At 37.9% G+C, this 16431-nt stretch overlaps 1 protein-coding gene across 2 annotated transcripts in view; it reads left to right on the top strand.

Annotated features, from left to right (window-relative positions):
• Nucleotides 1-16431, top strand: part of ass1 (argininosuccinate synthase 1) — a 157638-nt gene that overhangs the window by 68835 nt on the left and 72372 nt on the right. For both annotated transcript variants that reach the window (XM_060841116.1, XM_060841117.1), the window contains exons 7-8: nucleotides 12010-12080; nucleotides 12392-12422. In XM_060841116.1, the coding sequence (XP_060697099.1) occupies nucleotides 12010-12080; nucleotides 12392-12422 (102 nt within the window). The remainder of the gene's footprint in view (nucleotides 1-12009; nucleotides 12081-12391; nucleotides 12423-16431) is intronic.

Below are 16431 nucleotides of genomic sequence, written 5' to 3'. Positions count from 1 at the left end.
GGTGGTTCTAGCCCTCCTATATGGCTCTGAGATATGGACTGTTTATAGCAGGTACCTAAGGGTGTTGGAGCAGTACCACCAACGCTGGCTGCACAAGACCTTGTGAATATTCTGGGAAGAAAAACGCACAAACACCAGCGTCCTGAACCAGGCCAATATCCCCAGCATCGAGGCACTGACCCTTCCTTGATCTGCTGCGATGGACCGGGCACATTGTATGACCGATGTAAGACTTCCCAGCTCTGAAATGGCAGGCGAGCCCGAGGTGGACTGAGGAAGCATTTCATTGATGCCCTCAAGGCCTCACTGGCTGAGTGTAGCATTCCTACAAACACCTGGGAATCACTGAAGAGCAACCAGAAAGGTGTTGAGCACTTTGTTTTTGCCTGGCTTCTGCTTTTTCCCGATGGCAACTCTCAATGTAAGGAGTGTGCTGCCATACCAACATCCCATCTATTCCTTCCCACGACCACCTTTTGTCCCACATGTAACAGAACTTGCAGAAGCTGCATCAGACTGTACAGCCACCTGAGAGTGGAAGAGGGTTATCTTTGTCTGCAAGGGGCTGCCGATGATGATGATGATGATGATGATGATGAATTGGAATGTTGTACCTTGACATAACATTAAATGTTCTGGTCAAAGTTGCTTACTCTGAGCTCACCTTCTACAATGATTAAATTTGACACCTCTTATTTTTTTTAAACTCAGCTCTCCTCCTTGGATGGTATTTAGTCTTTGAAACCTCAGTCCAAAAGCTTTAACTTCATGAGTAAGCATAGATGCCAGATGCTAGTGGTTTGATGTAAAAAGTATCACAATCGTGATGTAAATGCGCTTGCAAGATGCACATACGTGGCATCTTTCTGTTCAAGATGCCATTGGCAAAAGCTTTTGTCTTACTTCATGGTAGAAGTGTCCAGTTTGCAAGGAATCAACATCACAACAAGATTCTTGCCCTGTTTTCAGCACACTGAAAATTACATAGTTCAGTTAGTTACTAAATAGCCATAAACTACCATCACTGGGGATTAAAATTAATATTTCTTGCTAAGAAGTTGAAATAGCATTCTTAATTTCTAATGATCTGCCAATTTTTAAATTTATGCAAAGCTGCCATGTATTTTCTCAATTAAAATTTTTATAACATCTTAATACACAACAGTGGAGAATGAATGACTGAGCATTTGATTTGAATAATCATTGCTTGAATAAACTGCCAGAAACATAGTTTGATCTGCCATTACCCTATTTTCTTACTGGCTAAAGATGTCTTGATTTTATACATGCTAAATATTGCTGTTTGTGAAAAACCACATGGTTGTAGTTGGTATTGTGGAAGATGTGGCAGTAGTTAATTCAACTGCCTGTACAGAAAAGATTTGATCAACACTGGTGCTTTTGTTTTCTGAGTGTAGATTAAGAACAATGTGGGGTTATATGAAAGGTATTGCATTAACCATGGATAATTTTAATTTTCACACAGTTTCGACAAATCAAAATGGCAAAAGGTAACATGGAGGATGAATTCATAATATATTGCGGACAGTTTCATAGAACACTACATTTTGGAACTAACCAAGAGGAAACTTTATTGGACTTTGTAATGTGTAACGATACAGGATTCATTAATTATCTAACAGTAATTGATTCTCTAGGCAAGAGGTATCATAACATGATAGAATATCTTTTTTATTTGAAAGTGAACAAAATTGGTCTTAAACTTTAAAGAAATTGCAAAAATACCCAGACAAATATGGCTGAAGTGGGCTGGGAAAATAGGATAAAATGATCGAGAATTATTGGCTGACATTTAAGGAGTTACCTCATAACTTTCAATAAAGATACAGATGTTAAGAAAGAAAGTCTCGATGGAAAGGATGCACCATCTGTAGCTAACTAAGGGAGTTAAGATGGTAAAATTTCTCTTTTTCAATGTCCTGTTTTTCCATTTCTCTTTGCCTTTCTTTCTCTTCTCTTGCTTGCTTTCTTACTTCCATTTCTCCATTTTTTTTCTTCTTTGTTCATTACTCTTCACTCTCTACATTTTTAATTTCTCTTTTCTTCTCCTTTATCTTCTGTTTCAATTTTTTCTTTCATCTCTAACTTAATTTTAGATACTTCCAGTGATGCCATATCAATTTCAGATTTCTCTCCTTATTTTAATTATTGGACAATTACTTTAAACTTATGCTTCCAACATCCTGTTTTTCTTTCAATCTACAATTCATCCACTACTTTTTCTAGTTTGGCCTTGGTCAAAGGTTTAAAATAATTGACAATTACATTTTCTCTGAAAAATGTCATCAACAATCAAGCCATTTTGAAATTCCAATCTATGTATTATACTTTACAACAATTCTCCCAGTTTTATGATCATAACCTCCATGTACATGCTTCAAATGATTCAGACTCCTGTTAAATTCAACCAAGTTCTAATCCTGAATGAACCCCCCCACCCTCCCCCACTTGTTTTGTTTTTGAATTTGATCACTGTGGTGGGCAGTCACTGAACAAGAGGATGTCTATGGATGTTTAACAAAATAACATTGAAGTTTATTACACAAAAAGGATCAACAACATATGCCACTTTCTGTTATACAAGAACTATTTGAAATGGTTTTATTATTCATATCAGAATGAAAGAGTCAACCCTTTTACCCTTATCAATAACCTTACAGAGGTTTGAGCCTCAGTGAAGGGTAACTCTGGTTCTACTTTACATTTTGTTGTTCCCTTGGTTTCTTTCTGGCAAGCTTCTGCATTCACTTGATGTCATCTTGTTTAAAGTTTATTCTTTAGACTCAATGTATTGCTAATGCAACTGATTTTCTCCTTAACATGTGTTTCTTAAATTTATGCAGTCAAAATGTATCTTCCTTTTTCACATCTCAAGCCTACTCTTTCTGGAGCTTTTTCTTATTAATTTATAAGCTGTAACTTTGTAGTCCCACTTTGTATTCCTCACTCTATTCAATCACCCTAGGATCATTACATGTTATGATCTGCCTGTACTATGTATAAAACAAAACCTTTCACGAGGTACATGTGACAATAACAAATGAAATCAGACTGTTTGACTGACCGGAAAGATAGAGCAGGCTAGGTCCAAACTTGTTGGAGTTTTGAAGGCTGAGATGTAATCTCAATAAAACTTCTGAGGGGGCTGCATTAGGAGAACCAATAGGAAGTTACACCACATGGTGAATCTAGAACTAGTGGCATGGTTTAAAAAGTAATGGATCTCCAATTTAAGGCTAAAATCAGAATTTTTCTCTCAGAATGTTGTTAGATTTTGATATTTACTCATACGAAAAGCAGTGTGTCATTAAATACATTTAAAGTTGAGTTAGACAGACTTTTGATCAACGTTGGTGTCAAGAGCCATGGAGAGCAGGTAGGAAAGTGGAGAATTCCAATCAAATCAGCGGTTAACGTATTGAATGCCTGAACAGGCTGGAGGGGCCAAAGAATCTACTTCTGCTTTTTTTTTGTGTTTTTTGTTTACTGCATTTAATTAAGCAGAATAGGAACAATGTTCAAAATACATTCTCATGGAAATAAACCATATTTGTCCCGGTGCAGATTGATTTGTGGGTGTGTTCACTTGCTTCAAGAATGGAAAATCACAGGAAGGGCTCCCATTAATCCCTATTCTGAACATTCTTAGTGTTGATTAAGAGTTGCTAGCATAAATGAGGTAAATGGAGAAATCATTGTGTGATGGCCTAGGTGTAATGCAATGCTGATGCCAGACTTATATTATTATCAGATAATGAGTAGGTAATGTGTACGTTCAGATAAATATTACAGTCTGAAAAATTCAAATCTGTATTATCTTAATGTTTTAGCTTATAAAGTTTAGTTTATGCATGATGCAGATCCATGAGATACTAGAATCTTTACTGACAACATTATAATTTAAGAAGTTCTTGTCTGCAGAAATTTAACAAAAGGCTGGTCTTGCCATCCTTGAAAAAATAAAATTTGTGTTTGGAACACTGCACAATGAATTTATGGCAATGGAATGAATGAATTTCCTGGAATATAGGAGAAGCACTCCAATTAAAAGGACTTTATTTTACCCTGAAAAACAGCTTTACATTTGCACTTGTCATGCAAAAGCACAGTTTACAGGCAAGTTATTGTTGGCTGATGATCCAAAAAGGGCTATACCTTCTACGAAACCTTTGGGATATATGTGAACCAGGAAAAAGTGAGGTCTGCAGATGCTGGAGGTCAGAGCTGAAAATTAGATTAGATTAGATTACTTACAGTGTGGAAACAGGCCCTTCGGCCCAACAAGTCCACACCGACCCGCCGAAGCGCAACCCACCCATACCCCTACCCCTACATATACCCCTCACCTAACACTATGGGCAATTTAGCATGGCCAATTCACCTGACCCGCACATCTCTGGACTGTGGGAGGAAACCGGAGCACCCGGAGGAAACCCACGCAGACACGGGGAGAACGTGCAAACTCCACACAGTCAGTCGCCTGAGGTGGGAATTGAACCCAGGTCCCTGGCGCTGTGAGGCAGCAGTGCTAACCTCAATGTGTTGCTGGTTAAAGCGCAGCAAGTCAGGCAGCATCCAAGGAACAGGAAATTCGACGTTTCGGGCATAAGCCTGATTCCTGATGAAGGGCTTATGCCTGAAACGTCGAATTTCAATGTATGTGAACCAGGCAAGCAACTTTACATCTCCTTTAAGCAATCAGGTTAAAAATTGTATGTGAGAAATGCAGAGTCTCATTCAGCAATTGTCAGTTAGAATATTGGATTTGATGTCAATCACATACAAAAACTTGAAAGAGAAAGGGAAATTGGATTTAAAGGAATGAAGAAAAAGCATTCTTAAACAAAACTTCTAAAAACATCCAGCAATAATTTTAATTGAAGCAATCTGACTCCACACTTGATAACTTTCAGTGCAGGAGAGGTTTTTGCCTGCCAACCAACGTGCAATTTTAATTAAATTTACCTATTAATTTGCACTTGAAACTTATAATAATTATTGTCTGTGTTCTGTCTAGCATATTGTGAAATGAAAACAGTGCATAAAGTTGTACAGGAAAAAATTATGAATACCAAATAGTAGAGCTAAACTTGCACATTTGTTATTTAACTAATTTTTCTATTAACAGAAATACAATAAAAATGTGCAAATCCTTCTTGAAAAAAAATCATTTTTCTAATGAAGAATTTTCATTTCTATAGTGTGTTCTGTCTTTCCAGAATGTCACAAAGGATTTCATGAATAATGAGTTAATTTGAAGTATAGTCCACTCTTTTAAAGAGTAAATGTGAGAGGAAAAAGAGAATTTAATTTGCGAATGCAAATTTTAAGATCTTTTAAAATCATGAATTCGTACATTCAAATACATTTATGAAAATTCAGTGTTTCCTATTACTCACCTTCATTGTAATTCCCAGTTTGTTTTATTTTCCAGTTATTTGAATTTTCTTTTGAAATGCAAAATGCCCATGGAGTTTATGAAATGTTTAATGCCTATAGATTACAACACTCCGCATTGCTACAAAACATAGAACAAATGAAAATTACAGAAATTGGATGTTTCAGTTTTCAATAAGCAAAAAGGGTGGAAGCAACTGCTAACAGTCTTTGCCCCAGACTATATCTAACATAAGTCTGAGACCACCACTTTGGGGCTGCACCCTGTGCTAATGATAACAACCCATTGAAGCTAAAAGGCATTCAATGAAAAAACAACCTCTTGAAACCTAATGAACCATTCAATGGCTTGGTTGCTCAAGCATTAACGATTGCTCCATCTTCTTGTGACATGAGGAAGACACTTTGTAACAGTGGGTAACCTGTTGACACTGCTCAGGGCTGATATAGAACTGCTTGAGGGAAGAAAAATTTAGTCCAGGTAAAAGCGTCAGGTAAATAGCTACTAATTTAACATTTATTGTTGAAGAACAATAATACATAACTGCATTTGTCCAACCATAACTCATTAACCACTCATTAGCCATTATTGACCTTATCTTTTCATGTTTATTCTAGAACAAACCTATAGGATATTACTGACAGCAGCAGTTTATTATGGAAGTGAGTTCATGAGTGCAAACGACCCATAACGGCAAGTGAGTTATGCAGTCTTTCAAACTAGTGAGACCCACTGAAGCTTAAATCACAAGGCTCTCCTGTATAACGATGGTGCTGTCTATCCCATTGTCATTGAGCAGCACTGATATAAATCACACAACATATATTGTTCTAGTAACATCAAAGATCCACTTTTCTTGAGTTTTCACATGTCTGTTTTAGATTAAGAGAGTTAGTGGTAGGAATGCAAACATGGACATCTACTGAGAGAATTACACTTCCTTTAATTTGAACTAAACAAATAACCATAGCTGAGGGGAAAATGAATATGAATCGTGAGTCTTTCCAGTTTAAATAGTAGGGAGAATAAAACATTTCTACCATGAATGCATCTCTTAAAAATGGAACATTTCCTTAGTGACTGCTATCAGGTCACTTTATTGCTTCTGTGCTATTTGTTGAAGATGGTTCTATTTCATTTCTGTATTGCTCTGAAATATCATTTCTGCTTGCAATAGCATGGGAGACCTAAACTGACAATCAAGACACCTGGAATAGGGTTTGGAATGGTTTAGAATAGCATGGTTTCTATTAGACCACTATTTTTGAAACATGGAGAAAGTAAAACAATTTTGTCGATCAAAGACCCATCCCTCTGTGGGTCAACTTGGTTGTTTCAGTAGTTCAGAAACTCTTCAGTTTTCCTTTTTCAAAAATGTATATTTCTAACCACTCATGGCAGTAAGATTATTGCACCCTATTAGTGCCAATTAGTGGAAACATTCTAGTATTCATTCATAAATTTTATGTTCTCATGCTTTTGCCCTAAAATTGATCGTCATCTCACCATAGAGTCATATTGATTTACAGCACGGAAATCAATCCTTCGGTCTAATTTGTCCATGCTGAACAGATATCCTAAATAAATCCAGTCTCATTTGCCAGCATTTGGCCCGTATTCCTTGAAATGCTTCCTATTCATGTACCAGATGCCTTTTAAATGTTGTAATTGTACCAGTCTCCACCACTTCCTCTGGCAGCTCATTCCATACATAGATTCCTTTTAGATCTTTCCCTTTCACGCTAAATCTATGCGCTATAGTTGTGGATTCCCCCCATCCCAGAGAAAAGACCTTGTTTATTTACCCTAACCATGCCCCTCCTATGACAGTAAGAAATATGAGAAATTAAACCATTCGGCCCATAGAGTCTGCTCTGCCATTCAATCATAAACGATAAGTTTCTCAACCCTATTCTCCTGCTTTCTCCTTGTACCCTTTGATCCCCTTGACAATCAAAAACCTATCTATCTCTGTCTTAATTATACTCAATAGCCTGGCCTCCACAGCCTTCTGTGGCAATGAATTACATAGATTCACCACTCTCCGGCTAAAGAAGTTTCTCCTCGCCTCTGTTCTAAAGGGTCTTTACTTTAAGACTGTGCCATCTGGTCCTAGTCACTCTGCTTATGGAAACATCTTCCTAATGTCCAATCTGTTCAGGTGGTTCAATATTCTGTAAGTTTCAACTAGAATGCCCCCTCATCCTTCTCAACTCCACTGAGGATAGATGCAGAGCCCTCAAACATTCTTTATATCTTAAGCCTTTCAGTCCTGCGACCATTCTTGTGAACCTCCTCTGGACCCGCTCCAGGGCCAGTACATCCCTCCTCAGGTAGGTGGCCCAAAATTGCTCACAATACTCTAAACATGGTCTGACCGCAGCCTGATAAAGCCTCAGAAGTACATCCCTGCTTTTATACTGTATCCCTCTCAAAATAAATGCCACCACTGCATTTGCCTTCCTAACTACCAACTTAACCTGCAAGTTAACCTTAGGATTTCTCGTCCAGAATTTCCTTAAGTCGCTTTGTACTTAAGATTTCTGAATTTTCTCCCCATTTAGAAGTGCAAAGTGCCAAGACCTCACACTTCCCTATGTTGTATTCCATCTGCCACTTTTTTGCCCACTGTCCTAACCTGTCTAGATTCTTCTGCAGCCTCTCTGCTTCCTCAATACTACCTGTCCCTCCAACTATCTTTGTATCATCTGCAAACTTAGCCAGAATGCTCTCAGTTCCTTCATCTAGATCATTAATGCATAAAGTGAAAAGATGTGGTCTCAACACAGCATCACTTGTCACAAGCTGCCATCCTGAGAAAGACCCTTTTATCCCCACTCTTGCTTTCTGCCAGACAGCCAAGCTTCTATCCATGCTAGTACCTTGCCTCTAACATAATGGGCTCTTATGTTACTTAGCGGCCTCCTATGCAGCAGTTTGTCAAACACCTTCTGGAAGTCCAAGTAGATAACATTCATTGGCTCTTTGTGGTCTAACCTGCTTGTTACCTCCTCAAATAATTCTAACAGATTGTTGGGCCGGACCACTCTTGATGAACCCATGCTGACTTTGCCCTATTTTACCATGCACTTCCGAGTATTCGAAATTCTCATCCTTCACAACGGACTCCGAAATCTTACCAATGGCTGAGGTCAGGCTAATCGAACTATAATTTTCCATTATTTGCCTTACTCCCTTCTTAAACAGGGGACTTACATTAGCAATTTTTCTTTGCCTCAGGGACCCTTCCTGACTCCAGTGATTCCTGAAAGATCACCACTAATGCCTACAGGATCTCATCAGTTATTTCCTTCAGAACTCTGGTCCAGATGATTTAGCCACCTTCAGACTTTTCAGTTTTTCTAGCCACTTCTCCTTGGTGATGGCTATCATGCTCACCTCTGCCCCGACACTCTCATGATTTTATAAACTTCTCAGCTTCCAATGCTCCAGGGAAAATAGCCCCAGTAAATTCAGCTTCTCCTGATACTCAGACCCTCCAACCATTTCCAAAATAACTGTAGATCTCATCTACTGACAATTGACTAGACAATGAAGCTGTTTTGGTGCCTAAATTAACTTTGTGCAGAACTCTGATACAATTTTGATTGAATGAAGAATTTTTATGTACCAAAAATGAATATAGATGTGTATGTATTTACGTAATAACCTAATTTGGAATGTAGAATCTTGAAATTTGTATCTTAAAATTTTGAACAAATTTGGACCTGAAGTCTGACGACTTATTCTTCTTAAGCAGTGATAATAGCTTTATCTGGATGTAACAAGGTAAAACTGATTATTAAAATAAATTGCTACTAAGTGGATAAATGTCATGTGTATTGCACTAAGCTTTGTAAACTGAAGGTTTCTAAGTTTAGTCTGTTGTCAAACAAATCAAAATCAGGAAATGCCCAAAAAGTTGACTCTCCTCCTCCTCGGATGCTGCCTGACTGGCAGTGCTTTTCCAGCGCCACATTTTTTTGACTCTAGCTGTCCAGCATTTGCTTCCTAACTTTTTCCTCATTATCAAAAAAGGCAATGTAGGTCAAACTATACTATGTTTTTGTTTTTACTCTAACCAACATGCAATGGGTTCATAGTGGAATGTATGCTGTCAACAACAAAAACAGAAATTGCTACAAAAGCTCAGCAAGTCTTGCCGGCATCTATGGAGAGAAATCAGAGTTGGATTTTGGATCCAGTGACTCTTCCCTGAGGGATTTTGTTGCTGATTTCCAGCATCCACAGTTTCAGTTTTTATTTTGTATGTTCTCAACACTAACCTAGATCTATCAGTGCATGTGCAGTTATACTCTTGGTATCTTACCAGCATAGGATAATAGTTGGTGTTCTAAGTACATGGGTTTATCTAAGTAGGTTTAACTGGATTGTGATTTTACAAGCTCACTTTATTCAGAGGCAAAAGCTTCTGTAACATGTCACCTTTTCTGCACCTGTGAAACTCCTAAATGGACGGTATCTTCTGACTATATTTTTAGAGGCAAACAAGAGAAGTCAAATATCTAGTGTACTCTTTAAAGAGGAGTATACAAAATAAGATAATATTGAAATTTCAGTTCTTGTGGGAATTATTTCTTGTCTTACTTCAATAAACAAAACACCTATTAATTCTTAGACCACATAAAACACTGCAGTGCTCCATCTAGCATTGATATTTATCATAAATGCAGCCAAAATAAAACCAATGCCTGTCGTCCCTACTGGCTGCATTTGTGGATGACATAAATAGAAGAGAAATGATGCACAACTCCTAAGAATACATTTTCCAGTAGCACTTTTTTTAGCTTGTGAAGAGACCTCTATTAAATTTGTTTTGATTTCAAAGGAAACAAACCAACTAGCTTATAGAATGTTCAGGCTGGAAATATTACACCTTTAACAGGGAATGAAACTCTATTTGACTTTCCCCATATATTAAAAGAAAATCAGAAATGCCTGAGTAGTGAAGCCTGTTTTTGAAATTCAGTGAGTTTAGAAAAGCCTTTGGAAGGATATTTTGTTTTTGAGTGGAATTTATTACTCTGAAAACAAAAACTAATTCTTTCACTTCAACACAGATCTCTATGAATAGTATCATTGTTTTGAGTAGTTTCTGAGTGTTATTCATTGCTGGAGCTTGTTTTCACGTGAAAAGTTCCATACTAAAGTTTTCTTTCTGTTGGCCTAAGTAGCTGGTGGCATTTCTGCAAGACTGAGTTTCAGGAGCTGATGGTCCTGGTCACCAGGGGTACTGTTCTGTTGAGGTGATTAGAGATAATTAGGGCTAAAGTAATGAATTACTTCATAATATTGTTTGTTATCTATGCTTCAGTGTATTGTGTGTGTTATCTGAAGGAGGAGTCTCGCAGTTGGAGGTTGGGAAATCATATCAGTTCACAAGAATAGATGCTCATCTTCTCTGCATCATTTTTGTCTCTTCTCCTGACCATAATTCTTCCCATTTCCCCCCTCCCCCAATCCCTGTAAACCGATATTGATTGTCTCTTAGGATCTTAAATTATCCCTACATTTGTATAAAAATGACTCGGAAGTACCAGAAATATTAAATAATTCAATTGAAGATTCCTCTTTAATGCATTGATCACACATTAAGCTCCCCTGTGTAATCTTTTGTTCAGTCTTGAAGCTTGTCTCTAATTCGTTGATCATTTCTTACTAGTTTGTTCCCAGCGCAGCAGTGAACCTTGAGGGGAAATTGATGAGCAGTGTGTGGCTTTTAAAGCTGAGCTTAATTTGACAGCTGGAAATGGCACATGCCGAACAATTAGTCAAAACTACCATCCACAAAAAAAATAGTAGCCCAGTCAGTTTGAGCAGTTAAAGTCCTACAAGGTGCTGCAAGATGGAAAAGCAAATGACTAGGTGCAGTATAGATAATGTCCAACGTGTGCCTGCACTATCTTCAATGTATTTATGTAACAAAGAATTTGAAAGAAATTTCTTTATCCAGAGAATGGTTGAATTTCAGAAGAGGGTAGAACAAGCAACATAAACGCATTTAGAGGGAAGCTTTATAATTACAAGGAGGAAAGATTAAAAGAATGTGTTAATGGGGTTAGATGAAGTCAGGTGTGAGAAGATATTAAATAGTGACATGAATCAGTTGGATCAAATGGCATGTTTCTGTGTTTTAAGTTTATAATGATTTATAATATTATAATTATTTTTGTTACTTGATCTCTGTGGTGATCTCAAAATAGTAGTAAAACTCTAAAATAAGCAGCAGCGAGGGATAATATATACCATGGGGACTATGAGATAAGATAAAAGCTTGGAATTATGATTTTTCAATGAACTCTTTAGGGTCTGTTACCTGTTAACATCACACTGCAATGTTAGCAAAAATGTGAAATGTTTATGAAATTCCTCTGCTTTTTTAAATGAAGACACTAACATTATTTAAATACTTTGCTCCCATGAACACTTTCTGCGTCTGTAATTGGATTGTAGAAACATTGAGGAATATTTCACTGTAAAGAATGTTACTTGCATTTAGCAGAATAGTACAGTGGATGATGGCTTAAAATATCCCAAATGATTGGTGATTTGCTTTTTTCGGATTATAGAGACACGGCATTCCAGTTCCTGTTACTCCCAAAAGCCCTTGGAGTATGGATGCTAACATCATGCATATCAGGTAAAATGTTGAATAGTGAGGTGAAAATTGGGACTTCACAACATATCCATTTATTTCTGAAAGAGAACATACAATTTAATATTTTGTATGAAGTCTCTTTGTTAGAACCTGCACGATGATGGAACTCAAATACTGGCAAACCATATGTATATTTCCAACAATTTTCTTATTTTATATTCCCAGCACTCATTTTTAATCCATACTGACTAATGTATGTGTTTCAATGCTTGTCATCTTAATATTGTTTCATTCTTGCATGTTAAATATTTCATTGATGACTTTTTAAAATTTTCTTTTATATTTTCCCACAGCTATGAGTCTGGGATCCTGGAAAACCCCAAGGTAATATATCATGACATTGAAATACTTTCAAATATGCCATTAAGGTTATAATGTGTTATGTGTGTGACCCATAATTTGAAATTTCATGGGGGTAGGAGGAATGGCAAGGCCAAGCCCTGGTAGTATTATCATTTGTGTTTTAAAGCTTTTTATTGCTGCTGAGATCAATGGGGAGGGAAACATTCTATGTGACATTGTATTGTACAATGTCACATCGAAACAATAAAGAAGCAATTAGACAGATGAGCCACATTCACAGAGGAGCGCTTCAAAGTTGGCAGCTTGCAGCAGTGGTTTCTCTCATTGTGAAATGTAGGGTCTTGTTTGATCGAAGGTCATGAACTAATACAATTTTCAAAGGCAGTAGCAGCCAATAGACTGGCTTTTCCATTGCCATTAGCCATTTTCAAGTCTTCACTACAAGCTTTTATCTGGTTTTACTAGCATGTTTACTCATTTATATTAGAAAGGGGAAGCTAATGATGGGTTTTCTATAATCTGGAGAAAAGTACAATTTGCTTTCATGAAACTTTGCTTGAAAAATTTACAATGTTAAGTTTGAACTCAAATGATGTAATATGTTATCTTTTGATCATTAAACATTTAGGGACAGTTTTTACATCCCAGTCTGTGTGATGCACTTTGTGGATCTGTGCAGCCGCACTTCAAACATTTATGGGAAGGCACTTGGTTTAAGAACTGTATTTGTGTTTATATGCTAATGCTCCATTTAGACTATATCAGAGGACTTGGAGTTTACCTCTAAGCTGATGTATTTACAAAACACAAGAATGAACTTGAATGCTGTAATGTCATCCAATACTTGCCTTGAAACACATCAGTCTACAATATACCCTAATCGAGAGAGAATTACAGATTTTTCATTTTTTTTTGCTGGTGACAATTGTCAGGTTTCTTTTGTGCAGTGTGATTTAATGATAGTTCCAATATTTATTTTACTGACCTTAATGATGATATGAAGTTGTCCATATTGATGTATAGTGAAATTGTACTCTCATTGTAGCCTTTGAGTTCCTTTGTTTGCTTTTCGAACTGAAGCCATAACCCATCAAGGGATTTAATAATACTGTCATAATAGAGATCAACTGCCTGAGTTGATGGTGAACTACTGGACTCCCCAAGTTGTTTTCCCACCATTAATTGATACCTTGCTTTGGCTGAGCAATTCAAAAGAAGCTATTAAATTGGCTATAAAGGTTGCACATCATTCTGATTCTGCGCCTTGTTAGCCAACCTCAGCCTGGCAGTTATAGCTAACTTAAAATTTCAGGTTTAGTTAAGAAGCTGAAACTCAACCAAAGTTTCTGTATCTAACAAGTCGGTGGGTCTTTGCTACTGTGAGTATAACTACTAGGGACCAGGGTTTGGTTTGGCTGTGATGTCACCTTTGATTATATAGAATATAGACAAATGTCAGGCAGGAAAATAGTTGCATTTAATTCCAACAAGTTGACTGATCCATGGAAATATCTTTCTCGGACTGTGGAGAAGAGGAAGATGACCCATCATAATTATATCTAATTCTCTCCTTGCATGATAGCCATATATTTTACCTTGACAATGTCTGGGATGGAAGAACTAATTTTGTTTCTGTGACCCTTCCTCAGGCTGAATGATGTAGTTGTCCTGTCATGTCAGAACAGATGGGAGACTGACTCTTATTGAAAGATATTAATAGCTGCGTTGACCATTTCACAAGGATTATTAACTACTGAATGGTGTACATAGAATAACAAAGGCTCCACAAAAACAAACCATTTTGGCCAAATATCTTATGCTGGTGTTTGCACTTCATACATGTTTCCTCACACCTCTCTTCATCTGATCCCATACTTCAGTATCTTTCACTCTAATGTAATTATTTACTTTACCCTGAGAGCCTTTTCATCTACTCCTGTGATAGCATGGTGCTACTTTCTTATCATTCTGGTTAAAAATAAAACATGGGGAACGTGATTCCAATCTGCTGCTTGGTGCAAGCTACCATTATTGATGGTACCAGTAATGGATGGGGAAGCATCTGATTGTTCTGACATGAAGAGGTGGGTCTCTTAGTCTACATATTTTAATGTGGCTCCCGAGGCACATTTCAAATCCCCAGTTAAAACTTGTACTCTTGCATGGTTTTCCAGGGGTTTTAGGAGATTCTACAGTGAAATTAAGATGGGAACTGTCAAGTCCTCAAGTAACAAAGAGGCTTCAGCACTCCTTTTGTATCAGAAAGGGCAGGCGTGCTCACCTAGGCCATGCAAAGAAGCCTTCAAACTCTCCTTTGCCCCTGCAGACCTGACCTCCTGAAGGAAAGTGGGAATTAGTGTGTAATCAGTGTGGCACAAATAAGCACAGTGTTAGGATGCATGATCATCATATGCCTGAAGTAAAAGTGCCAAAAATCAAAATACATCAATCCTCTGGCTTCATTAGGATGTTTTACACAAGCTTCCACCACTGGCCATGGCTCCACAAATTACCATCAATTTCTAGCCTGCCACTGATAACATTTGAGTCAGACAGCAGAATATTCCCAGTCCCTGAACAATGTGGAACAGAGTGAGAAAGTTGGGAAATCGGTTGGGAAACACAGTGAGGAGCATCTCTACATTAAGTGTACAGTCCCATTCTGCACCTGAATATTGAATGGCGAGAAGCCTATTAGCATGCACTAGCATTTATTATCATTTTCATTTGTTGTTTAATTTCCTCATTAATATGCAGTTTTCCATTTTCCCATCAGCTGAATATAACCTTGATGCCAAGAATTCCTGCCTTGAAAGTCAAAACAGTTACTTGAACGTCAAAACAGTTACCTGGAAACTTTATTTCATTGTTTTCTCCTTCAGCCCTCTACCTCGAACTCCAAGCATCAACATCTCAGAGCACATCTGATGGGCAGTGACTGGATGTACTGTATCCCTTGTTCACAGACATTGATATTCGACACATACCAGGCTCAACATAGCTCATCCCTGATCCACTTGCAAACTGTTCTGCATTTTAGTGCTGCACTTTGGATTGCACTGGCACCTCTTACTTTGCAATGCTGCATGATGTATGCAGTGCAAGGCACTCAGTTTGGACCAGGGTGCATCTTGGGGAACTTTATTTATTCTCTTAGTGCTTGGTTTCTTAGCACTCATTCACTTTGAGCCTACTTGGATGCTCTGAACGTCTGAAAGTGGATAAATCATCAGGACCAGTTGGGCTATACCCTAGAGCTTTAACTGAGATAGCTGAAGAGATAGTGGAGGCATTATTAGTGATCTTTCAGGTATCACTGGAGTCAGGGAGGGTCCCAGAGGACTGGAAGATCGCTAATGTAACCTCCCGTGTTTATGAAGGGAGCAAGGCAAAAGACAGGAAATTATAGGCCAATTAGCCTGACCTCAGTCATTGATAATATTTTGGAGTCCATTGTGATGAATGAGATTTCTGAATACTTGGAAGTGCATGGTAAAATAGGGCACAGTCCGCATGGTTTCATTTAAGGGGAGGATATGCCTGGCAAATCTGTTAGAATTCTTTGAGGAAGTAACGTGCAGGTTAGACAAAGGGGAATTGAAGGATGTTATCTATCTGGACTTCCAGAAGGCCTTTGATGAGGTGCTACACAGGAGGCTGCTGAGTAAGATAAGGCCCATGGTGTTAGAGGCCGGGTACTAGCATGGATAGAAGATTGGCTGTTGGCAGAAGGCAGAGAGTGGGGATAAAAGGGTCCTTCTCCGAATGGAAGCCAGTGACTATTGGTGTTCCAAAAGGATCAGTATTGGGACATCAACTTCTCACTCTATACATTAATGATTTAGATGAAGGAACTGAGGACATTCGAGCTAAATTTACAGATGATGCAAAAATAGGTGGAGGCGCAGGTAGTATTGAGGAGGCATGGAGGCTGCAGAAAGATTTAGACAGGTTAGGAGAGTGTGCTAGGAAGTGGCAGACGAAATACAATGTTGAAAGGTGTGAGGTCATGCACTTTAGTAGAAAGAAT

The sequence above is a fragment of the Hemiscyllium ocellatum genome, chromosome 21, assembly GCF_020745735.1.
Source record: "Hemiscyllium ocellatum isolate sHemOce1 chromosome 21, sHemOce1.pat.X.cur, whole genome shotgun sequence".
NCBI classification, from domain to species: Eukaryota; Metazoa; Chordata; class Chondrichthyes; order Orectolobiformes; family Hemiscylliidae; genus Hemiscyllium; species Hemiscyllium ocellatum.
This window is presented reverse-complemented; position numbering and strand designations above follow the sequence as displayed.